The sequence below is a fragment of the Papio anubis genome, unplaced genomic scaffold (assembly GCF_008728515.1).
Source record: "Papio anubis isolate 15944 unplaced genomic scaffold, Panubis1.0 scaffold1071, whole genome shotgun sequence".
Taxonomy (NCBI): domain Eukaryota; kingdom Metazoa; phylum Chordata; class Mammalia; order Primates; family Cercopithecidae; genus Papio; species Papio anubis.
The window spans coordinates 1-25,202 of record NW_022159834.1 but is presented as its reverse complement, the minus strand read 5'-3'; the positions used below and the strand labels follow the sequence as shown (position 1 = coordinate 25,202).

General features: G+C 55.1%; 1 protein-coding gene and 1 long non-coding RNA gene across 2 annotated transcripts; one reads left to right on the top strand and one right to left on the bottom strand.

Annotated features, from left to right (window-relative positions):
* Positions 1 to 881: 881 nt before the first annotated feature.
* LOC116272451 (glutathione hydrolase 1 proenzyme-like) lies at positions 882 to 11,467 on the bottom strand. Its single transcript, XM_031661215.1, has 5 exons — positions 10,367 to 11,467; positions 6,071 to 6,223; positions 3,119 to 3,249; positions 2,911 to 2,997; positions 882 to 1,105 (listed from the first exon to the last, which is right to left on the bottom strand). The coding sequence occupies exons 2-5, from the start codon at positions 6,217 to 6,219 to the stop codon at positions 882 to 884; spliced, it is 591 nt and encodes a 196-aa protein (XP_031517075.1). The 5' UTR covers positions 6,220 to 6,223; positions 10,367 to 11,467.
* A 6,224-nt stretch (positions 11,468 to 17,691) lies between these two features.
* Positions 17,692 to 20,978, top strand: LOC103881431. The gene is made up of 2 exons (XR_004181130.1): positions 17,692 to 18,262; positions 20,540 to 20,978. It is a non-coding gene; the product is annotated as an uncharacterized LOC103881431 (long non-coding RNA).
* The last annotated feature ends 4,224 nt before the right edge of the window (positions 20,979 to 25,202 follow it).

The window sequence follows — 25,202 nt, the reverse complement described above, 5'->3', positions numbered from 1 at the left end:
CTGGGCCTTAGCCCAGCTGTTCCTCTGCCAGGAATCCCTTCCTCTCTCTGCCTAACAAAATTATCTGCAGCCCAGCCACCACCTCCTCCAAGAAGTCCTCCTGGATCTTCAGGTTGTATTCTAGTGCTTCCCTAGCCCTGGCTCTTGCTTGCACCTGCATTTACCCCACCAGGGACTTGCTCTCCTGGACTGTATGGTCTCTCTCAGTTTTGACACAAGCAGAAGCTGTGGACCCACATGGCCGGTCACTGACCCTCCTCCACCAGGAACTTGCTGCAGGCTCAGGCAGGACTGGTGGACCTCAAGGCTCTGGGCCACGGCTCAGGGTTTCTACTGCAGGGTTCCTCACCCCTGAGGTTACCCACTCACCAGCTGCCTGGATGTCCTTCATACACCTGGGGCCGTGGAGGCTGCCAAGAAGGCCTGGCACCCTCGAGCACAGCGTCTCGAGGGGTGTCAGCCAGCTGCAGGGTCAGTCTCTCCTCCCAAGCACCTTTCCATCCTGGCAGAACACCCCACTGGGGCAGAGGGGCTCAGTGAGGAAGCAGGTGGGATGGACTCAGCTAGACCACCCCCCACACACCCACCACACAGGAGAACGGAGCAAAGCTGGGGCAGCACCTGTCACAGGTGGGTGGCCCCGGGCTACTCAAAGCACCTCATCCTCCCATTGTCTTTTGGGAGCCTCCTAGTGTCCCTTTGCCACCAGGACATACCGCCAGCCACACAGTGGCCACTGGGACTCCCACTCAGAATGTGTCCCCACACGTGGTGGGAGGTTCTGCAATCTCCTCAGCCCATTATCAGTGCGGGGGTCCTGAAGGCAGAGGGCCGCCCACTGCTGCTAGGGGACTGCAGGCCCTGGGCTGTGCCTGCACTGCTCAGGCCAGGGGGCCGCACCCACAGACATACCACAAGACAGGCTGCTGCTCGATGACGGTCCGCTTGTTTTCCAGGGCTGCTGCCAAGCTCTTGCCCACGGGGAAGCCCTGGCGGGCCAGCTGGATGCTGGGCTGGAAGAGGCGAGCCCAGGGCAGCCGCCCATGCCGCTGGTGTGCCAGCTCAAAGCCTCGGATCTCTCCGGGCACCGCCACCGACAGTCCCCCTGGGAAGACAGAGCCACAGTTAGCGACCGTGAGTAGGGAACATCGGAATCTCTCACAGGCAGCATCCCAGGCACATTCCCTGACTCGTTTTACAGATGGGGCAAAGGTTTATGTAATCCCAACACTTTGGGAGGCTGAGGCAGGCGGATCACGAGCTCAGGAGTTTGAGACCAGCCTGGGCAACATAGTGAAACCCTGTCTCTACTAAAAATACAAAAAATTAGCCGGGCATGGTGGTGGGTACCGGTAATCCCAGCTACTTGGGAGGCTGAGACAGGAGAATCGCTTGAACCCAGGAGGCGGCGGTTGCAGTGACAGGAGATTGCGCCACTGCACTCCAGCCTGGGCAACAAGAGCGAGAGGCCGTCTCAAAACAAAAACAAAAACAAAAACAAAAAATCAAAGATTGAGTATGTTGCAGAAGACTCCAAAGGGTACCACCCAGGATCCCCACCTGAGATATAAGACTTGCTATGGTGAGTGTGCCCTGCCCCTCCATCCTCCAACTTTTTTTTTTTTTTGAGACAGTGTTTCATGCTTGTTGCCCAGGCTGCAGTGCAGTGGCACAATCTCGGCTCACTGCAACCTCCACCTCCCAGGCTCAAGTGATTCTCCTGCCTTAGCCTCATGAGTACCTGGGACTACAGGCATATGCCACCACACCCGGCTAATTTTTGTATTTTTAGTAGAGACAGTGTTTCACCATATTGGCCAGCCTGGTCTTGAACTCCTGACCTACGTGATCCACCCGCCTCAGCCTCCCAAGGTGCTGGGATTACAGGAGCGAGCCAACGCACCCAGTCTTTTTCTTTTCTTTTTTTTTTGACAGGGTCTTGCTTTGTTGCCTAAACTAGAGTGCGGTGGTACAATCATGGCTCACTGCAGCCTCAACCTCCTGTGCTCAAGTGATCCTCCCACCTCAGCCTCCTGAGTAGCTGGGACCATAGACACATACCACCACACCTGGCTAATTTTTTTTTTTTTTTCATTTTTTGTAGAGACGGAGTCTTGCTACGTTGCCCAGGCTGGTCTCAAACTCCTGGGCTCATGCAGTCCTCCTGACTTGGCCTCCTTAAGTACTAGGATTATAGGCGTGAGCTGTTGAGACGCTCCCATCCTCCAACTTTTATCCCACAATCTATTGTGCCTCCTTTGAGCAGTGTCCCTGGATAGACAGTGACTTCCCCTCAGGTACCTGGGGAATTTGGGGGCCTCCTCTCCACTGAAGACCAGATTAGAAAAGAGAGACTCCACCTCACACTCTAGAGCGCCATCCCCACAAATGAACAAATGAGTGAATGGGATGCCTGTTGAAAAGGTAGGGTATAGACAGCCTGGGGTCAATTTTAGCTTCACCACCTCCCAGCTGTGTAACCTCAGCTGATTTGCATGACCTCTCTGAGCCTCAGCATCCCCACCCTGTAAAATGGGAATCCACACAGCATCCCCTATCGCAAAGGAGCAGGGAGGGGTGTGAGGGGCTTGTGGGTGAAAAGCACGGAGCACAGCCTGGGCCCCAGTGAGCCCTGGTCCATGAGGGCTGCTAGCATAATAATTATTCTCTCCGTGTGCTGCACAGGGTGGCCCTGGAGGCCTCAGCAGAAATAACAGAAGCTCCCGGCCCTTTACCCTGGTGATGATGGTCCTGACCACTCACTGTGGGAGGATGCTATGGGGCCAGGAAGGGATGGGGGTGCTAGAACTGCCCCCGGACCCTGATGGGGCCAGGCTCCTGTGGGCAAGGCCCCTTCCCGGTGGCCTAGCCGGCTCTGCACCCACTCCCCAAGCCTGCAGGACCGCTTACCGTCTTGGGACTGCTCCGAGCTGTTGAACATGCTGGCAAAGGCCAGCCTGGGGGCCACCTCGCGGGCGTTGATGACCTCAGCTTTTCCTAGAAGGAGAAGCAGGTAGGCAGGCAGACCCATGCCGCGTGAGCCCAGGGACCACCCAGCTGTACCTTGGCCCAACCCACACCCCCTGCCCTTCTCCCTCGCCTCTCCCAAGGCACTCACGCGTGGTGCTGTTGTAGATGGTGAAAAATAGGCCTCCCCCGATGCCCATGCTGTGGGCATTCATGAGCCCCACACACAACAGGGCTGCAATGGCTGCATCCACCGCAGAGCCACCGTCCTGCAGTGCGTCCCTGCCATGTGGCACATAAAGACGTGAGAACCTGCAGCCTTCCATCCTGGCCCCACATTCACACCCTGCTGCCCACCTGCCTAACGGAGGATGGAAGAGAAGTCCATTCGAGTTTGGTTTTTTTTTTTTTTTTTTTTTTTGAGATGGAGTCTCACTTTGTTGCCAGGCTGGAGTGCAGTGGCACAATCTTGGTTCACTGCAACCTCCACCTCCCAGGTTCAAGTGATTCTCCTGCCTCAGCCTCCCGAGTAGCTGGGACTACAGGCACGCGCCACCACACCCAGCTAATTTTTGTATTTTTTAGTAGAGACGGGGCTTCACCTTGTTGGCCAGGATGGTCTCAATCTCTTGACCTCATGATCAGCCTGCCTTGGCCTCTTTTTTTTTTTTTTTTTTTTCTTGAGACATAGTTTCTCTTTGTTGCTCAGATTGGAGTGCAGGGGTGTGATCTCAGATCACTGTAGCCTCAATCTCCTGAGCTCAGTTGACCCTCCCATCTCAGCCTCCCAGGTAGCTGGGACTATGGGCACATGCCACCACGCCCGGCTAATTTTTTCTGTTTGTTTTGCTTTTTGTAGAGATGGGGTTTTGCCATGTTGCCGAGGCTGGTCGAGAACTCCTGGGCTCAAGTGATCCACGCACGTTAGCCTCTCAAAGTGCTGGCATTACAGATGTGAGTCACTGCATCTGGCCTTTGTTTTATGAGACAGAGTCTCACTTTGTCACCCAGGATGAAGTGCAGTGGCATAGTCCCGGCTCAATGCAGCCTTGACCTCCTGGGCTCAAGCAATCCTCCCACTTCAGCCTCCTGAGTAGCTGGGACTACAGGTAAAAACCACTGTTCTGGCAATTTTTTGTCTTTTTTGTAGAGACAGGGTCTCCCTATGTTGCCCAGGCTGATCTCGAACTCATGATCTAAAGCAATCCTATCACCTCAACCTCTCAAAGTGCTGGGATTACAGTTCCTCTTCTTCTTTCTCTTTTTTTTTTTTTCCTTTTTTTTTCTGAGACGGAGTTTCACTCAGTCACCCAGGCTGGAGTACAGTGGTGTGATCTTAGCTCACTGCAACCTCTGCCTCCTGGGTTCAAGTGATTCTCCTGCCTCAACCTCCTGAGTAGCTGGGATTACAGGCTCACGCCACCATGCCCAGCTAATTTTTTGTATTTTTAGTAGAGAAGGAGTTTCACCATGTTGGCCAGGCTGGTCTTGAACTCCTGACCTCAGGTGATCCACCCTCCTCAGCCTCCCAAAGTGCTGGGATTACAGGTATGAGCCACCTCGCCCAGCCAGTTTCCTCTTTTTCAAGCAAACAAATGTATATGACTTTTATAAGTGGGGCAAAAAGGGAAATTGCTATATTTTATTAATAACTTTTTTTTTTTCCTGGCTGGGGACGGTGGCTTGCACCTGTAATCTCAGCACTTTGGGAGGCCAAGATGGAGGATCACTTGAGGCCAGGAGTTCAAGACCAGCCTGGGCAATATAGTGAGACCTCATCTCTCCAAAACAGTCTTTTTTAATTAGTCAGGTGTGATGCACACCTGTAGTCCTAGTGACTCAGGAGGCTGACGTGGAAAGATGGCTTAAGCCCAAGAGTTCAAGGCTGCAGTGGGCTATGATCATGCCACTGCACTCCAGCCTGGGCGACAGAACAAGACCCTGTCTCAAAAAATCAAAAACACAACATTTGTTCTGTTTAAGCCTTTAGGAGGGAACTGATCTTTGTATATAACACGAGATAGAAGTCTAAACAGTAGAGGCCAAGTGCTGTGGCTCACACCTGTAATCCTAGTACTTTAGGAAGCTGAGGCGGGAAGATCACTTAAACCCGAGAGTTCGAGGCTGCAGTGGGCTGTGATTGCTCCCCTACAATCCAGCCTGGGCAATACAGTAAGACTACACCTTTAAAAAAAGAAATAAGCTGGGTGTGGTAGCTCACACCTGTAATCCCAACACTTTGGGAGGCCGAAGCAGGTGGATTACCTGAGGTCAGGGAGTTCGAGACCAGCCTGGCCAACATGGTGAAACTCCGTCTCTACTAAAAACACAAAAATTAGGCCAGGCGCAGTGGCTCGTGCCTGTCATCCCAGCACTTTGGGAGGTAGAGGGGGGCGAATCATGAGGTCAGAGGTTCAAGACCAGACTGGCCAACATAGTGAAACCCTGTCTCTACTAAAAATACAAAAATTAGCCAGGCATGGTGGCACATGCCTGTAGTCCCAGCTACTTGGGAGGCTGAGGCAGGAGAATCAGTTGAACCTGGAAGGTGGGGGTTGCAGTGAGCTGAGATTTCACCACTGCACTCCATACTGGGTGACAGAGCAAGATTCCACCTCAGGGGAAAAACAAACAAACAAACAAACAAACACAAAAACACAAAAATTAGCTGGGCGTGGTGGCGCACGCCTGTAATCTCAGCTACTTGGGAGACTTAGGCATGAGAATTGCTTGAACTCGGTTGGCAGAGGTTGCAGTTAACTGAGATTGCACCACTGCACTCCAGCCTGGTGACAGACCGAGATTCCGTCTCAATAAATAAATAAATAAATAAATAGAAATAAGTAAAAATAACAACCAAACAACAAAACAGAGGAGTTTATCCAAAGAGACAGAGACTCTTAGAACTGAGAAAAGGGGCCCTGTTGGGTTCTAGGAGACCCACACCCTGCTCTTGGGGTCACCGTCCCCTTCCCAGAGGCTACTGAGAAAGTCCAAGCAAAGCTTACATGTGGGGAAACTGAGTCTTACAGGGGCAAAGGTATTGTCCAGGTCCACTTGCCCGGTTTCCAGGGCCCAGGACCCCATGCCCTGCCCTGCTCACCTCCCAATCTCGGAGCAGTGCTTGGCATCCGCAGCCACGGCAGCCCTGGCGTACACATGGTTGTCAGGTTCCTTGGAGGCCAAGGGCAGCAAGAGACAGAGGCCAACAATGTCCACGGCCAGCAGGCCCAGCACCACTAATTTCTTCATGGCTCTGCTGCATCCACGGGGTAAGGAGCAGGGTCAGGCCCAGGCTCAGACACACCCACAACTGAGCCTAATCTAGGCTGAGCTGAGCAGCTTCCCAGGATGCAGCAGAGAGAGGAGTATGAGGAAGAGGTAGACACGGCAGCCACTCTGGTTTCCCTGTTAATCCTCCAATCCAGCTTGATGGCTTTGTCACCACAACCCCAGAGCCACAAGGGTGAAACCAGAGCACAGCCCCAACCCCATTCACAGGCAGGAAACTGAAGCTTAGACAAAAGGCATTTACTGAGGTCAGTTGGCCCCAGGAGGTCTCAGACCTGAGGGTGAGCCCAGCCCCCAGCATGGAGTCACTACCCCTGGGTATGAGAACGCACAGATCTCTGGGGCTTCCCCAGGCCTGTCTACACCCCTGGACCGGATGCTTACCACCCAAACCTGGAATTGGAATCTGTCTCCCACACTGTCTACCCTTGTGGTGCAGTGTTGAGAATTAGAAAAAACACCCCTTCAGTAAGATTTAATAACCTCTACCTGCTGGAAACCTGTTGAAAGAACTATATGTATCCCTATATAGAGCTGAGAGGTGGCAGGCACCCCCTGGAGTTGGGCAATGACCCCTCGCACAACCGGCCCTGTCCCACCCCAATCCACAGCCACACACAGAGCCCAGGAGTGGGATAAGCATGGCCCAAGGACACAGGGTCCCCCAACCCCATCACAGCTCTGGCTCTACTCTAGAGCTGATCCTCCCACCCCCACTCAGGGCTGCCAAATCCCCCCGGGCCTCAGTTTCTCCATGCTGCACTCTTCCCTCTTAATTCCAAGAAGCCACAGCTGTCTCAAGGGCTTCTTTGCCTAAGTCAGGTGACTCCCCCCAGCCCTCCTTCACCCACCCGCATACCTCATCAGTCAAGAAACAGAGGCCCCCCCAGCCCAGACCCAGTCGGATAAAGAACCCAGGGCTCTGCCCACCTGTGGGATCCTTCTGCAGGGTGCGCCCACACCAGTCTCACCCCCTCGCTGAGCTGAATGAGGCCGGGTTTCAGCAGGAGACAGATTAGAACAAAGGTTCCCTGGGAGATGAGGCCACAGAGCTGGGGTGCAGCCAGATGCCCAAGCCGGGAGGGGTTGGAGATGTAAACATCTGAGACCCCACAAGGTCTGAGGAGCCTAGATCACCTCTACGACCCCAGGGCAAGGGATACCTCTCCTAACAGGCCCTCTCCCCAACTTGCAGGGCCACAGGCAGGGCTCTAGGAGCTGTTACTCCAAGGACCCCCCTCACCTGGGCTGAAGGGAGTCACATGATCCAGGAGGGTCCTTCCTCAACCCCCAATTTCAGGGTTCTGAGCAGATAGGCTGATGGAGGACCCCAGATAGTAGAAGCAGGGGGATGAGGCCTGTCCATCCATCACGCCCTCACCTGCTCTGCCCCATTCAATGAGATGGGGTAGGTGCCCCCACAGGGCTGGCAGGCCCAAGCCTCTCAGCCCTCAGATTGAGGCCCACACATGGTCAGCAACCTGCCAGAATTGTCACTCTTAGAAAGGCTCTCACTTAAATTCCTTCTTTCATTCCATCATTCATTCTCCCATCAAATCCTGGCCCCTCCAGATTCTTCTCTCAAGGAGCCCTGACCTGGCTGGGCATGAGACAGTATGGTCACCCCAGAGGGAAGAGCCCTAGGGGAGGGGCAGACACTAGAATAGGGGCCTTGGGAACGTAGCCCAAGCTGGGACTGGATTTGGGGAGGACCTGCCAGGTGGAAGGAACCACCTGACCCTGAAGGCTGGGAACTGGAACCTTTCCCAGGAAGTGAGGGCTACAGGGGACCTCTTGACCACCTTAGGCCCTTCCTGATCCCCGAGGTGTCAAGGCTGGAAAAGGAGGTGGCCGAGCTAAGACCTTCAAAGCCAAGTCAATCTGGACTTTGAGATCCCTGGGAGGCTGGTCAATGTGTCACGGGCCCAGTAACCTATTAAGCCTGGCTCACTCATTAAGACCGTGGTGGGTGCCCATTAGCGCCTTCGCCGGCTTCAGGAGCCGAGCAGAGGGCAGGGGTCATGGGAAGAAGGGAGCGCTGATTGGGGTGCTAGGTGGAGGCTGGCTGAGCTGGCTCTCTTGTGTCCTTGTTCCTTGAGGAGTGTTCCAGGGCCAAGCCGGCCTCCAGCCAGGGACAGCTGCCAACACAGCCCAGGGGGTGGCGCCCCACCATTCTAGTGACTTTTACCTCCTTATCACCCCTGTGTGCTGGCACCAGCAGCCCACACTGCCTCGGGGGCCTTGGCCAAAGGGCCAGGTCAGTGCCCGGCTCAGCATCCAGCCACACGGCTCCTCTGAGAAATGGGCCCACTGTGGCCTCCAAAGCCCTGTCTGTTTCAATGGGCTGGGATCTGCCCCACCTCTGTATCTGGGAAAACAAGCTCCTGGTGGGGCAAGAAGGGAGCTCTTGGCATAGGAACCTGTAGCATGAGAGGGGAAGGGACCTGCCCAAAGCCACTTGGCAAGACAGTGACCCATGACACAAGTTGCAAAGCAGTTCCTGCAACTGGCATCTCATTGCAGCCCCACCCCACTGTCAGATCCAGAAAACTGACCACACTGAGTACCAGGAATCACCCAGAAAGCCTCGTGCCCTGAGTGGGCCATGGTGAGGGCCATGTTGTGGGGAATGGTGGGGGCAGTGTGTGGGGGCGTGACATCCCGAACTGCAGTCATGAAGCTCACAATGAGTGAGTAATGCAGGATGGGTCCAGATGCAAGCCGTGCCTGGCCCATACTCCAGAACTGCTGGAACAACATCTCAGGGCCCCCTGGGAGCCCGAAACCCATTATCATCCAGGTCATTTTGTGTCTCCTGGTGTCCTGCACCAAGGAGACACTTGGTAAACTGGCTAAATAGAACTGACTTCAAATCCAAGCATCATAGCATTTGAGTCAATATTGGGATCACAGAATCTCAAATGTTTGGTCTCTGATATTCCAGCATCCCAGAAAGGTCGGCTTACATACCTTCCCCAATAGGGAGCTCACTACCTCCAAAGACAGTGGGACTGTGTTTGGCTGGCAAGTTCTTCCCAACATTAAGCCCCAGTTTGCCTCTTTGTAATACCTGCTGCAGGTTGCAATAGTCCACCTGCTGCAGGTGGGCCTGACCTCAGATCCTGCCCACTGTCTAAGGCCACAGAGCAGAGAAGCAGGAGCCACCCCAGATCCTGTACCTGACCACAGCCTCTCTGAGCCACAAAGACCACACTGAAGGGATGGAAGGAAGACTTCAGCTCAATGAAAGGGCTGGTGCCACTCAGTTGTGATGGAGGGAGGTCAGCACAGGCCAACTGTGGGCATGGGCAGAGCTCCTGTGCCCCCAGAGCCTGGCCAACACCCCCAGTGCCATCTGCAGCATTTATTATTCCAGCACCCACCTTTCATGTGAGGACACAGGCTGGAGCATGGCCAAGTGCATGGGTCCTTCAGAACTGTCAGCTTGTGAATGCCTGGGAGCACCCAGCCACAGGGCTGGCCTGGCACTTGATGGACCAAGTCCAACTATCAAACCCAGAGGCAGGATGGCAGAGGCATGGGCCCTAGAGTCTCTGGGTTCAAACAACCCCAGCCACTGACAGTGTGGGTATCACAGCAGCCTTTCCCTTCCTGGCCTCAGTCTCCTACCTGAAGAGCAGGGATGACTAGAACAGTTGCTGGGTGGATTCCCTGAGATGGCCACACGCAGACTGTAGGAGGCACCTGCTACTTTCGAGGCCTCACAGGGTCTCACCAGGCTCTGACACCGGGCTGTAGGAGCTTCTCTCCTTTCCTGATGAGCAGCTCAGAGCAGGGGCCCAAAGGGCAACCCTCCTATGCGCCCTGTCCTCCCTGCCCAAGGCACCCTCCACAGGTAGGATTTATCACATCACCTGCTAATTATCTGCAGTGTCTCAAAGCTCCAAGGAGAGGTTGGGGGTGGGGGGAGACTGTCCATGCCCCAGTCCCGACACAATTCCATGGTCTGATCTCTAGGAGAGCCAACATACTCCTGTCTCAATGACTCCCTGGTGGCACGTGCAAGCCTACCTGTTCACCCACAGCCCCACATGACTTCACTGATGGCAAAATGGCAGGGCACTTTCCACACATGCCATGCTCTCACCTGGACTTTTGGGGACCTCCCCCTGCCTTGTAGCAGCACCTTCCCGACCTCCCTCGCTTCTTGGATGCTGGGCTCAGGAATGCTCTCACTGACGAGTCTGCACCCCTGCTGGCTAATGTTTCAGACACGCCAGGTGGACGTGCCCAAGCCTGAGCTAAGCAGCTGCCTCCCCAGACCTCCAACCGCCAGGCAGCCAGTGTCTAGCCCGGGGAGGCTGCCCCTGCATCCTCACTGGTCCTGTCCAGTTGCTCCCGCCTCTACACCCCACTCCCAGCCTCACCTGATCCCCAGTCCCCACAGGGCCACTCCTCTCACCCGGAGACTCCCAATCATAGGTTCCAGCCCCCCTGCTGTTTCCCTACTGCAGCCTGGGCACTCAGTAGGCAAATCTGAGCATTCCATTTCCCCACTGGGAAAAAAAGCATGCCAAAGGCCCCCTTTGTCCTACCTTGCTGGCACCCGTCCTTTCCTCTTTTTTTTTTTTTTTTTTTGGAATTGAGCAGCTGGATATGAACCGTCCTTTCCTCTTGCTCCTTCCCGGTCTTTGGGACTTTGCACTGGCTCCATTGTCATGGCCTGAGGCACTCTTCAGACACCAATCACAATGCCACCTCCTCCTGAAGCCCTCCGGCACTGCACCTCACTCTGCAGGCCGGCTGCTACTGCTGCCTCCTTCACAGTATCCACAGTGCCCAGCAATCTTCACTGAATGGATGGATGCCAGCTGTCAGGTGGCTGTTTTTACTAAAATGCATCTTCTAGGACTTTACACTGAATCCACCTAGCCACCTGACAGCTGGCATCTCTAATCTTGTAATCCCAGCCCTATGGGAGGACGAGGTGGGTGGATCACTTGAGACCAGGAGTTCAAGACCAGCCTGGGCAACACAGTGAGACCCTGTCTTTAATTTTTTAACTAATTTTTTTTTAAAGGTCCAAGATGACAGGGTTTGGGGAGCTTCATGTGGTGGCTGACAGGAAGGGGAACAAGAACTCATCCATGGCCAGGTGCAGTGGCTCATGTCTATAATCCCAGCACTTTGGGAGTGCGTGGTGGGTGGATGGATTGAGCCCAGGAGTTCCCGACCAGCCTGAGCAATATAGAGATACCCCATCTTTACAAAAATAAAAAAATTAGCTGGGCATAGTGGCACATGCCTGTGGTCCTAGCTACTTGGGAGGCTGAGAGGAGAGGATCACTTGAGCATGGGAGGCAGAGGTTGCAGTGAGCCGAGTTAGTGCCACTGTACTCCAGCCTGGGCAACAACAAAAAAACCCAACTCATCCACGTGTCCAACTCCACCAGGACAGAAACTTCTGTACTTGGGAGTCTTCCAGTCCTCACCCTATGTATCTCTTCATCTGACTGTTTATCTGTAGCCTTTATTTATTTTATCTTTGTGTGTGTGTGTGTGTGAGATGGAATCTCTCTCTGTTGCCCAGGCTGGAGTGCAGAGGCAGGATCTTGGTTCACTGCAACTTCTGCCTCTGGGGTTCAAGTGATTCTCCTGCCTCAGCCTCCTGAGTAACTGGGATTATAGGCTTCTGCCACCACATCGAGCTAATTTTGTATTTTTAGTAGAGACAGGTTTCACCATGTTGGCTAGACTGGTCTCCAGCTCCTGACCTCCAGTGATCCACCTGCCTCGACCGCCCAAAGTGCTGGGATTACAGGCGTGAGCCACCGTGCCCGGCCTATTTGTAGTTTTTAAAGTTTCCTTTGAGCTACTGACTTTAAGTGATGATAAAGTATGTCTGAGGAGAAAATAAAATAAAACATCCTTTGAAATAAACCGACAAACAGGTCTCCTATGGTTGTGTAGGCTACTCTAGCAAATTAGTGAACCCAAGGGTGCTGTCAGGAACCCCAACTAGAAGCCGATTAGTCAGATGTTCCCAGGCTGAGCTTTGACTGGTGGAATGAGGGTGGTCTTGTGGGACCCAAGCCCTCAACCTGTGGTTTCTGAGGCCATCTCCAGGTAGACAGCATGAGAAATGAGTTGAATTGGAAGACACCAGCTGGCGTCGGCTGCAGAATTGATTCTTGCTGGGTGTGTGGGGAGAATCCACACATTTGGTCACAGAAGTCTTCTGTGATGATTGTTGTCTTGTGACAACAGAGGGAAAACACAGTAGTGGGGTGTGTGTGTGTGTGTGTGTGTGTGTGTGTGTGTGTTTTGAGATGGAGTCTCGCTCCGTCACCCAGGCTGGAGTGCGGTGGTGCTATCTCGGCTCACTGAAACCTCCGCCTCCTGGGTTCAAGCAATTCTCCTGCCTCAGCCTCCTGAGTGGCTGGGACTACAGGCGCATGCCATCATACCTGGCTAATTTTTGTATTATTATTATTATTATTATTATTTAGTAGAGACGGAGCTTCGCTATGTTGGTCAGGTTGGTCTCCAACTCCTGGCCTCGGGTGATCCACTCACCTTGGCTTCCGAAAGAGCTGGGATTACAAGCGTGAGCCACCGTGTCCAGCCAAAGAACACAATTCAAATTGATTTTTCTTCACATGACCTTATTTGGAAATAGAGTCTGTATAGAAATAATTAGTTAAGATCATACGGGATTAGAAAGAAAACTAAATCCAGTAGCTAGACTTCTTACAAAGAGGCTGTGTGAGCTGGGCATGGTGGCACTCACCCGTAATCCCAGCTACTTGAGAGGCTGAGGCAGGAGGACTGCTTGAGCCCAGGAGTTCAAGACCAGCCTGGGCAACATAGTGAGACCCCATTGCAAAAATAAGGAAGGCCATGTGAAGGCCACACAGACACACAGGGTAGATGGTTTCAGAGACTGGAATGATGCAGCTACAGCCAAGGAAGCCCAAGTGTGGGGAAAAGAAAGAGAGATCAGACTGTTACTGTGTCTATGTAGAAAGAAGTAGACATAAGAGACTCCATTTTGTTCTGTACTAAGAAAAATTCTTTTGCCTTGAGATGCTGTTAATCTGTAACCCTACCGCCAACCCTGTGCTTGCAGAGACATGTGCTGTGTTTACTCTAGGTTTAATGGATTTAGGGCTATGCAGGATGTGCTTTGTTAAACAAGTGCCTGAAGGCAGTATGCTTGTTAAAAGTCATCACCATTCTCTAATCTCAGGTACCCGGGGACACAGACACTGCGGAAGGAAAGCCAAGTATTGTCCAAGGTTTCTCCCCATGTGATAGTCTGAAATATGGCCTCGTGGGAAGGGAAAGACCTGACCGTCCCCCAGCCTGACACCCATAAAGGGTCTGTGCTGAGGAGGATTAGTAAAAGAAGAAGGCCTCCTTGCAGTTGAGATAGAGGAAGGCATCTGTCTCCTGCTCGTCCCTGGGCAATGGAATGTCTCGGTGTAAAACCGGATTGTATGTTCTATTTACTGAGGTAGGAGAAAACCGCCTTAGGATTGGAGGTGAGCCGTGCTAGCCTGTGCTGGCAGCAATACTGCTCTTTAATGCACCCGGATGTTTATGTAGCAGCACATCAAAGCACAGCACCTTTTTCTTAACCTTGTTTATGACACAGAGACATTTGTTCACATGTTCTCCTGCTGACCCTCTTCCCACTATTACCCTATTGTCCTGCCACATGCCTCTCTCCAAGATGGTAAAGATAATGATCAATAAATACTGAGGGAACTCAGAGACCAGTGCCGGGCGAGTCCTCTGTATGCTGAGCACCAGTGCCCTGGGCCCACTTTTCTTTCTCTATACTTTGTCTCTGTGTCTCTTTCTTTTCTCAAGTCTCTCATTCCACCTGACAAGAACCACCCACAGGTGTGGAGGGGCTGGCCCCCTTGATCAAGGATTGCCAGGAGCCACCAGAAGCTGAAGAAGCAAGGAAGGATCTTCCCCTGGAGTCCTCAGAGGGAGCGTGCCTTGTCCTACTGAGCCAGACTTCTAGCCTCCAGAACTATCTGTTGCTTAAGCCACAGAAGTGGCTGCACTTGCTATGCAGCAGGTCCTTACTCTGTCTGTGGTTACACATCCAACAAGTGGCAGCCCAGGGATTTGAATCCAGGCCCTGAGCTCATACCTGTGACCTAACCCACCCCTGCCCTGCTGCCTACTACAGCCTCATGACAATTCCTGGCCCTGCAGAAGGTTGACAACCCTGTAGAGCAAGCGCAGGGGACATCCTCTCTCCACAGAGTATCCATCTGCTTCCTTCCTCCCAGTGAGTGCCCCCCAAACCATTCTGTGTCCTTCTTTGCAGTGGCTACCAGGAGGCTCAGTGCCACCCAGCTACATGCTGAGGTTACATTAACCCTGAGCTGGCCTTTTTTTCTCCTAGGCTTGAAGAATACCACCAGGTGGGTAGAGAAGGGACCAGAGGCAGTGCAAGGTCAGTTCGAGCCCTGGCTACAGCCCTCTACCAGCCCACTGAGCCAACTGGACCTTGTGTTCCTGTCATTTGAACTGGGCCACTGCATGGGTGGCAGAGGGCTTGAGGCTCCAAAGGTGTGGCTGTTATCAATTCCTGTCTCCTGGCAGGTCCCACTTGGAGCCTAGTATGTTCCCATTAGAGCCTGAGGTCTAGCTGTGTCCTCCCTACCTGATTCTCCAGCTCCCAACCTCTGACCTCACTGACTCCCTAGGGATGGCAGGGCTACCCAAAAGGATCCAGGGTAAGCCCTTGAGCTCCCACATCAGCCCTGGGAGCTGAGAGGACAATATCACAATCCCTCCACCCCCTGGGTCTCAACAAGCACAGCTCTGCTGCTCAGGGTAACCCCAGGGAGAGGGGCTAGCAGCCTTCCGTGTGGAACCCATGGGCTGGCGAGGTGGAATCACGCCCCCACGCCTGAGGGTATAGCTCTGCCTCTGGGGGTTCCTGTTCAAGTCAGGTTAGGTCAGAATTGTCTCCAAGAGCCCCATTTACCTAAGCCCTGCAAGCGAGGCAGAGAAAAGCCCATCAGGATCTAGGCCCAGCCACCACCCTCCCTCTTTGCTGGAGAAAACGTCCTCTAGGAACCTCTCAGCCAGGGACACAGAGGGTGGAGGATGAGAGGCAGGGGCTGGGGCAGTTCTCTGCCTTCCACAGGACTCTAAGCTCTGGGCACTCCCCCATACCACTGCCTAGGTTGCCCCTTTCACGCCTCGATGCTCAGCCCTCCATCCCCTCCTCCTTCCCCTCCCCCTGCCCAGTCTTCTCACATTCGAGGGGACAGCGTCCAGGCCTGGCTCAGTCTGTGGGAGGATATGGTCAAGATCTGGGAGCCCTCCCAGCTCTGGCTCCAGCCCTGAGGCTGCAGGGGAAGGGGAGGAGGGCTTACCTGCTGCCTGCTCTGGGCAGGGGGTCTAGGAGGTCCCTGGGGCACTGGGGCTGCTGCTTAAAGCTCTGACCCACTTCAGTCGCCACTTCAGTTCAGCAACAGCACCTTGGCCCTGGGGAAGGGCAGGCAAGGCCGTCGTGCAGGTTTGCCAAGGAGGAAACCTGTGGTGCCAAGGTGGCCCCAGGACAATACTGGCTGTACTGAAGCGGGAGGAGAGGTTGTTATGTCCAGCTGGCAGGTGCCAGGAGAGAAGGGGATGCAGGCACAGGCCCAACAGGGGTTGGAGGTCCGTGGATGGTCAAGAGCTAAGACATCCTGCTGTCCTCTGCCTTGTCTCAGGGACCCAGCCCCACAGGATGACAGAGCCTGGCACCCTACACTCTCCCCACTGCCATCTCTGGGCAGGCAGTGCTTAATCCAAAGGAAGGAACCTTGAATCTTCATAGGGTAATTAACAGACACACACATACACACACACACACACACGGGAGCTTGGCTGTCATCCCTTACTATATGCCCTCGGACGGTGTTCAGCCCTTCCTGCACAACAGGTACCCATCATCACAGGCTAGACACATGCTCCTCGCTTGAGAAAGTGGGGACTGCAGATCAGTGCCTCAAACATTGTGAGGATCCCAGAGCTGGGATTGGGGCTGCAGGGGCCCAGCAGGCCTCCAACAGAGACCTAGATTTCTGCTGAGGGAACCCTGGGAAGTGGAATACTCCTTGAGCTGGTTGGGTCAGTACCTCACCCTGGGCCTCAGAGGAACCAGGGCCCCCACCTCACCCTGCCTGCCCCCCACCCCCCGCCCCACCCCTTGTCAGGGAGGAAGACCGAAGCCAGTGGCAGATACATCCCGCCTGCTGCCAGCCTGCCCAGAGCTGGGCTTAACGGTTAACCTCACTCTTCATCCGGTTTATTCCCCAGGCTGGAGTCAGAGGTGGGGGCTTGCCCCAAATCAAGAAGCAGGTGGCAGTAAATATTTGCCAGTGCAGGAGTGTCCATGCAGTGTGAGCAGGTCCTACACTACAACTGCCAGCTGCAGGGAAGATTCCTTTTTTTTTTTTTTTGAGATGGAGTCTTGCTCTGTCACCCAGGCTGGAGTGCAGTGGCACCATCTATCTCGGCTCACCGCAACCTCTGCCTCCCGGGTTCAAGCGATTCTCCGGCCTCAGCCTCCTGAGTAGCTGGGATTACAGGCGCCCGCCACCACGCCCGGCTAATTTTTTGTATTTTCAGTAAAAACGGGGTTTCACCATGTTAGCCAGCCTGATCGAACTCCTGACCTTGGGTTCCGCCTGCCTCGGCCCCCTAAAGTGCTGGGATTACAGGCATGAGCCATCGCGCCCGGCCTAATTTTTGTATTTTAGTAGAGACGGAGATTCACCATGCAGGGCAGATTTCTAAAAGCAGGTGGGGGCAATACCTAATGCTGGCACACGCAGTGGAACCCCCACACCCGCCTGGAATGCTCTTTGCACCGTCAAAGCGACTATTCCCCAGTCAGCACTGGGGCCAGAGGGTAGAGCGGTGCCAAAAGCCACCTCGTCCCGGCCGAGCTCGCGTCTCCCTTGGCGGCTCCAGGCCCTCGGGACAGAGCTCTGGCGCCAAGAGTGACGCAGGCAGGGCCTCCTCCAGTGAGACCCGGCCAAACCGAGGAACCCACTGGCCTAGCTCCGGCGCCGGGTAGGGCGGGCGCTCAGCCTTCGGATCCGGACGTGGAGGGGCTGCGGTGGATGGGGGCGGGGCGACTAGGGGCGGCCCCGGGGGCGGGGCGCAGACCGTCCGGCCTCCTGTGGATTCGGCGCCCGACCCGCGGCCGCCGTGGGGGCGCGGCTGGGCCGGCCCGAGGCTGGCTCCGAGGCCGGGGCGGCGGCCGGCTGCGCCCGCGCCCTTCGAGCTCTGAGTGCGGTGGCTCCAGGCCCCATGAAATCCAGTCCACGCTCCGCGAGCGGCGGCCAGAGCGCGCCCGGCAGCTGCTGCCGCTCCTGCGCCAGGCGAGAGAAGGAGGCGGCAGCCCCAGGGCTGGTGGCCAGGGAGGGTCTGGGGGTCTGGGAGGCGCGGGGCTGTGGGTTGTGGGCATGTATCCGCCGGGAGGCGAGGCGGAGCTGGTCTCGGGCGCGCGCGGACGGGTTCCGAGGGCGCGACGGGCTGCTGCGCGCGGGGTCTTGAGTGGGCTAGAGGGCGGCCGGCTGGCGTGAGGGCTGGGTGAGGCCGGCGGACCGTGTGTGGAGGAGGGGGCCGCTGAGTGTGTCCGGGTCTCTGGGGTTTGAGAGGGGTTGTGTGTGTTGAGGGTGGCCCCAGCCCGGAGCTAAGAGCCCAGATTCAGGCCCTGGCAAGATGGGAGGGGCCCGGGAGGAGTGGCAAGTGAGGGCGAATCATCTTGTATTGAGAGACAACGGAAGAGGGTAGCTTCCCCCTCCTTCAGGATCGGGGAGGCACTGGACCCTGGAGAGGACCCAGGGCTGGTCTGCGGGTGCAGCCTCACCCCAAGACACCATGGCAGCCCACACAGAGCCATCGCATGCATCACCAGTTCTCCAAAAGGCAGCTCATGCTCTTAAGAGTACACACCTCCAGCATCTGTGCATCACAACACTTGGTCCACTGGTGGCCCTGCTCCTACACACACCAGGTACACTAAACCCAGATCCCAAGCCCTGGGTTGTCCCAGGATGCTGGTCCCCCCCATCACCTGGGCAAGCCACTTCCCTCACCACCCCGTCCCCACCCCCTGCAGCAGCTACCACCACTACCTGCCCCATTCTGTGAGCAGAAAGTCAGCCGTGCAGGTGTTTGGCCTGCAGAAGGTAGATAATTAGAAATGGGGAAACTGAGGCATGTAGCGAAGTGGTCATCCCGGGGCCCACAGAGAAAATGTGGGGCAAGCCAGGGCCAGAGCCCTTCTTCCTGTCTTCCTTTCTCAATCTCCTCCAACTCTGGGTTCAGCAGGCTGGGAAAATGGAGCTGTCTCTTTAAGAGGAGCTGTCTAGACCCTCAGAAGGCAGGCTGGCAGGTTGCAGCGTGGGGCCCTGTTTGGGTCTGCCAGGCTCATCAGCCAGCCTTCCTTCTGGATCTTCCCTAGCTGGCATCTGTGGCAAACAGCAGAGCAGCACTGAATCAACCAGGCACCCAGAGGCAGGGATCTCAGTCTGGGATGCCGTCTGGAGCCCAAGACACCAGTTGGGCATTTTAGTTGGGAAACTGGAGGAAAGAAGGATCCTCAGAGACCAGCTAGGTCACCTCTTTCTGTCCCAGAGGTTGGGATTTGAGGTCAAGGGAGGGGCTTGTCCTGCTCCATAACCTGCAGGGACCCTGCAGCTGTGACCGACAGACTCCCCTGCCTGGCCCAACTTCCTGTGCTTGGGACCCACGCACACAGCATATCACCTATGGATTGGAGAAGGCCCACATGGGGTCTAGAGGCCCCTCCTCGCTGTGGCTGCCCCATCAGCTGTCAACGTGTCCTCTAAAGAGACCATCTGGGCCGGGCACAGTGGCTCACGCCTGTAATCCCAACACTTTGGAAGACCAAGGCAGGCAGATCATCGGAGGCTGGAAGTTCGAGACCAGCCTGACCAACATGGAGAAACCCTATCTCTACTAAAAATACAAAATTAGCTGGGCATGGTGGCGCATGCCTGTAATCCCAGCTACTCAGGAGGCTGAGGCAGGAGAATTGCTTGAACCTAGGAGATGGAGGTTGCGGTGAGCAATTGCACTCCAGCCTGGGCAACAAGAGCAAAACTCCGCCACAAAAAAAAAAAAAAAGAGAGAGAGAGAGAGAGACCCTCTGAAACAGTGTTCAGCCCCACACCAGTCCTGTGGGAGTAGACAGGGGGAGAAAGTGGAGGAGTGAGGCAGGAATGGCAGGGCAGGTCTGTGCAGGCGGTGGGGTGAGGGATGGGTAGGAGAGGAGGCTGGAGGCCTGAATCCTGGCAGGAGTGGTGGGGAGAGAAGGGATGACTAGGTGAGCTGGGGAGGAGGGAGGTAGAGTGTTGGGGGGGGGTTCCAGTGGCTTCTGGCCCCAGTGCCTGGGAAGAGGCATGGAAGCCTCTACACTGAACTGGGGCATGGGGCATGGGTGGTGAGGCCGGGCCAGGGTAGCACGCCTTGAGACATCTGAGAGAGAGGTCCACTCCCCAAGGGAAGGATCCAGGACCTGTCCCAAGAACAGATGCTGGCAGCAGCTCAGGAAAACCAAGGGAGGGAAGGCAAAGGGTCTGAAGGGAATGCTGGGGAACAGGGGAATTTGAGGGGTCAAAAGTGGAGCAAATCCCCCTCCATAAGAGGAGAATCCCACAGACAAGCCCTAAGCCCAGAGAAGGCAGTGTCACAGCGCAACACTTCACCTCGAGGGAACTGGTCTAAGGGTTCTGGAATTCACTTATCACTTCCCTGATGGCTCCCATGCCCCTCCCCTGTACTTATCCAAAGGGTCCACGAAGGCCAAGTGGCTCACACCTGTAATCCCAGCACTTTGGGAGGATCGTTTGAGCCCAGGAGTTTGAGACCAGCCTGGGCAACATAGTGAGACCCCATCTCTACAAGAAATTTTTTTTAATTAGCTGAGTGTAGTAGTGCCTGTCTATAGCCCCAGCTCCTCAGGAGGCTGAGGTGGGAGGATCCCTTGAGGAGGCAGAGGTTACAATGAGCTGAGATCACACCACTGGACTCTAGCCTGGGTGACAGAGCAAGACCCTGTCTCAAAAAAGAAATAAGTAAGGAAAAATGAAAGGGTTCACCCACCACTGGACAATTAGCCCATGGCCACCTGTGGGGAGAATACAGCCAACCTTAGGGAGGAGATGGAGAGACAGGAACAGCAATAAGCAGCATCTGGCTGGCTGGGGTGGGGCCTGGAGATGGGAGACCCGACTGGCTCACTCAACTTTCTCTTCACCACTCACAGGACCTGGGCCTTGAGGGGACCCTCCTCACTGACATCCTCTACAGAGATGTGGCCTTCCTCAACCTGGTTGACCCCATCTCCCATGACCTGCTTGTGAACCCGGCCACCACCCCTGCCTCCACCTGGGACTCCACAGCTGCTGGGCTGGGACCCGAACCCCAGGCCTGCTGCGCCAGGTGACCCACCACCCGCCTGGCTTATTGCTACTGACTTGTGATGCTCTCAAGCACATGGTAGTGGGCGATGAAGGTCAAGGAGGACTCACAGGCCCCCAGAGATCCAGTGCAAATGCTCAGCCTGAGATTAAGGGGACAGAAGGAGAATGGACTCATAGGAGGCCAGGAGGCCAGCCTCGGCTAGAGGCTCAGGCTTCCCTCAGTGGGAGGAGCCCCAACACCCATAGTGTGGACCCCACAATAAAGAGTGACACCCACCTCTGCTTTTCTGCATCACCGATCTCAGGGTCACTGAGCAACAGCCCTGCTGCTGGGGTGGGGAGAAAGGGTGGCTGTGTCTATCCAAAAGGGAGGGACAAAGGTCACACTGACCTTCCCTCAGGTGTTCCTTGGGGAAATCCCCCATGGAGTCTAAGATATGGGGGTCCTGGGTCCATCCCTGTGGGCTGGGGAGTTAAAGGAGGCCTCCAGGGAGCAGCCCCTCACAGCTGGGCAGGGCTTGGGCTCCTTGAGAAGGGGAGCTGCGAAGGAGCAGGTTGGGAGCCCCAGGAGGAGCAAAGCCCCACAGCAAGCTCACGTCGAGCCCGGGCTGCCAGCCTTGCCACCAGAGCCCTCTGGGCGGGGGACAAGGCTGCACAGACCAGAGGCAGGGGCCACAGTGACTAAGTGGGAGGATTTGGTGCCTACCTCCCACAGGGTACAGTGCTGCCTGCCACCCCCAGTACCCAGTCCCAGGCCTCCTGTACTTGGCGAAGGGCAGCTCTGTGGGGTTAGGAGACACAGCAGGCCACAAAGTGCTTGTGTGTTCCCTCTAGGCCTTGGGGGTCCCCCATGTGGGAGAGCATGGGGGGGGTGGAGGTGGGCATAGCCAGCAGCAGGGGGCCTTAGTCCTAGGGCTGTCCCTGGCAGGGGGAACCGTGTCCATTCCTCCCCAAGCACCATCAGGGTGGGCTCCCAACCAGAAGCCTGATGCCACAGTCACCCTCAGCCCTGTGTGAGGAGTTACAGTTCAGCCCAACCAGGAGACAGGCAGGGCAGGCGGGAAAGGAATTTAGAGATGTCCGGGGGGATACTGAGGCCCAGAGTAGGGAAATCATGTGCTGAGCCAGGAGGTAAGGTCTGGGGGCAGTGGGCCCCTGCTAGAGGAGGAGAAACTCAGCAGCAGAGGGAGGCTCCAAGGCTAAGGAGGAGGCAGGGGTCCTCCTGGGCCTACACACCCCAACCCACCAGCTCTGACTTTTCCTCACAGCCACGGCCCACAGAGGACTGTGAGCGGCGTATCCATCCCCCGTGGTGCACAGATTCCAGCACATTCCCAGGCTGGCTGGATGCCTAACAGCCTCTCAGGGCAGAAGGAGATGGTCAAGGAGGGTGAGGGCGGGACGGTGTTGGGTCCCAGGACTGGGATGGAGGCAGTGAGGAAAAGGATCTTCCTTAGGCCCCACTGATCTCACTGCTTTAGGTGGACTTTTCACCCAAAGGCTTTGGAGAGACTGGAGATGTCACGCTTCAGCCCTGCTCTGCTCCTGACTTGCGTGGGACCTGGCCAGGCCTTTACTTTTTCGGGGTTTCTGCTCCCTCCCATCTGTTAAATAGGACTTTCAGCTCTCAGCACTCCATCGGGGTCCAGCCCCCTCCCAGCTCTCCTTGTTTTAGGGACTGGCCCTGCCCAGCAGCTCAGAAGCCATAGAGGCATTTCCCTATGCCCCTACTCTGGAACAGGGGGTTCAGGCTCCCCAGAGTGAGGCAAAATGGGGTAGATGGTGGGAGGGGCCAGCAGAGAAGATTATGAGAAAATGAAAGCTCAAACCAACATGCACTTATTCTGTGAGCAAGCTATTATTTAAATCAAAACTATGAGCGCCGGCCCTGGGCCAGGCAGGCTGATAAACCTGTCACATAAGCAGACATCTGAGCTCTCCCTGAAACTCCTGCTGGAGAAATGCCAAGCTCTCCGGTCCCTTGTGCCCTGCTGACTTTCTGCCCACCACTGGCCCTAAGCCAGCCCACAAACCCTCCACCGTCACTGAGAGATTCCTACCAGGATGGTGCACAAGGACCTGAGCTGGTGTCCTAGGCAAGCTCTGCAGGAATCCAGGTGGCGGCAGATGGTTTCAGTCTCTGCCTCTTGGACAGAAGCACATGATGTAGTAGCGAAGTCAGAGCCTGAAACGGATCAAGTGGGGAAGGTTGGCCTCACTGCTATGCAGGCGTTCACAGCTTTCACGGAGCCTTCATGACCACCAGCAAGGCCGTCCAGGGCAGGGCCACCAAGTTCCAGGAAGTGGCAGCTTGTGGCTCATGCAGCCTGGTGAGGCAGAGAGCTCTGGCCAGGACAGCTCCAGCCCAAGCTCTAAACAGAGGAGGAAGCAGGTGGGCCATACTCAGGCTGGTCCTCACACAGGCCTAGTCTAGGAGGCAGACAGGCCTGGCCTTGGTCCCAGCCTGTCACTTGCTGATGATGTGGTCCTCTCACAGCCTGTTCCCTCATCTTGGGAACGAGGTACACCAAGCCTCCCATTATCCCACTGGAGTGAAGATGATGTAAGTTTTGGAAAGTGTCTACTGCATTGAGGAGAGGAGGGCAGGCAGGCACTCTTCGATGTCAGCAGGGCCTCCACCCAGGGTTCTCTGGTTGGCAATGGCAGGAATCCACACCTTTGGGACTAGGCCAGAGATGAAGCCATTTTTTAATTCAACAAGCACTTCCATAGCCTCCCTTGGGCTAGGTCCTGTTCTGATGTATATACTCCTTTATTCTCTTCTCATTTGAAGAAGGTAAGGTATGTTCCGGTGAATTAGAGCTGAGGCAGAAGAGGTTAAGAAAGGGACTTGTGGGAGTGGGAAAAACGGCTCACTGCCTAATCCCAGCACTTTGGGAGGCTGAGGCAGGTGGATTACCTGAGGTCAGGAGTTCGAGACCAGGTTGGCCAACATGGCAAAACCCCGTCTCTACTAAAATACACACAAAAATTAACCAGGCATGGTGAACACCTGTAATCCCAGCTACTTGGGAGGCGGGAGGCAGGAGAATTGCTTGAACCTGGGGGCAGAGGTTGCAGTGAGTTCAAGTGCTGGTGCAGCACAGGTGGTGGGGCAGGAACTCTGTCTCTAAAAGAAAAAAAAGAAAGGGGACTAGCATTACAGGATTCAAAAGAGCCGAGACTGAAGGAGCCGGGGTATAAGCCCAGGGGCCTGGTGTGTCAGTCTGTGGCGTTAATGCCTGCATGCCAGCCACTCACCACCGCAGGCGGCTGCGGACTATGCTGAGGCTGCTTTCGACCCCAGGATTCACCATGACAACCCCTTCCAAAGAGGCCATTTGAGCAGGAGAACCATCATGGTCCTCCTGTGGGGAACAGACCTCTAGCCTCATTGTCCCTGGAGCAAAGCCACTCAGGACCTCCCTGGACCTCACTTTCCTGATCTGCAGCTAGTTGGTGGAAGGAGCCATGATGATTTAGGCTTTGCCCTCCCACAGGATTGTAAGAGACTAGCGAGGAGTGGGTTTGGAAGTACTTCCCAGGCTGAAGAAAACCCAGGCGGCCCAGGCCCAGGAGTGCGGCATCCATACCCAGCTCTTGCAGTCTGCCTTCAGCTCCCTGGGACTGAGACTCCTCACACCTCAGCCTGCCTTGCAGGGATGCTGAGAACATCAAAAGCAAATATGTAGAAAAGATACTGTACTCCACAGGCCCAATGTGACCAAGACTCGGGAACTTCTTTTCTGTCCTACAAGGGAGGATATTTGAGCCCAAATAAGGTGCTTTAGGACATGAGCCTGCAGGAAAGGTCAGCCTCTGCAGACGGTCTTTATCTCGAGAATCCAGAGTATTGGGCAACTGATCCTAGCTGCTGCTATCAACCCAGCATGGAGGTTTTTCTCTGGGACCTGGAAGGAAAGGAAAACGCACTTCTTCTACTTACAGCTAGCTGCCAATCACCCGTGAAAACCAGTATTTTCTTTTCCAACTGTGCACTACATGTGGTTTTTTTGGTTTGTTGTTGTTTTTGGGACGGAGTCTTGCTCTGTTGCCCAGACTGGAATGCAGTGGCACAATCTCGGCTCACCGCAACCTCTGCCTCCCAGGTTCAAGTGATTCTCCTGCCTCAGCCTCCCGAGTAGCTGGGACTACAGGCAGCTGCCACCATGCCCAGCTAATTTTTATATTTTTAGTAGAGATGGGGTTTTACCATATTGGCCAGGCTGGTCTTGAACTCCTGATCTTGTCATCCACCTGCCTCGGCTTGTCAAAGTGCTGGGATTACAGGCATGAGCCACCTCACATGGCCTGTTTTTTAAAAATAATGTTTTATTTTTAAAAATAACCCTTCATTGAGGTATAATTGAAACACAATAAAGTGGACATTCCAAGCCTTACAAGATTTAAGTGTGCAATATGATACATTTTGCCACATATATACATCCATGAAGCCACTATCACAATCAAGATAGTAAACGTACCTGTCACCCCTAATGTTTCCTC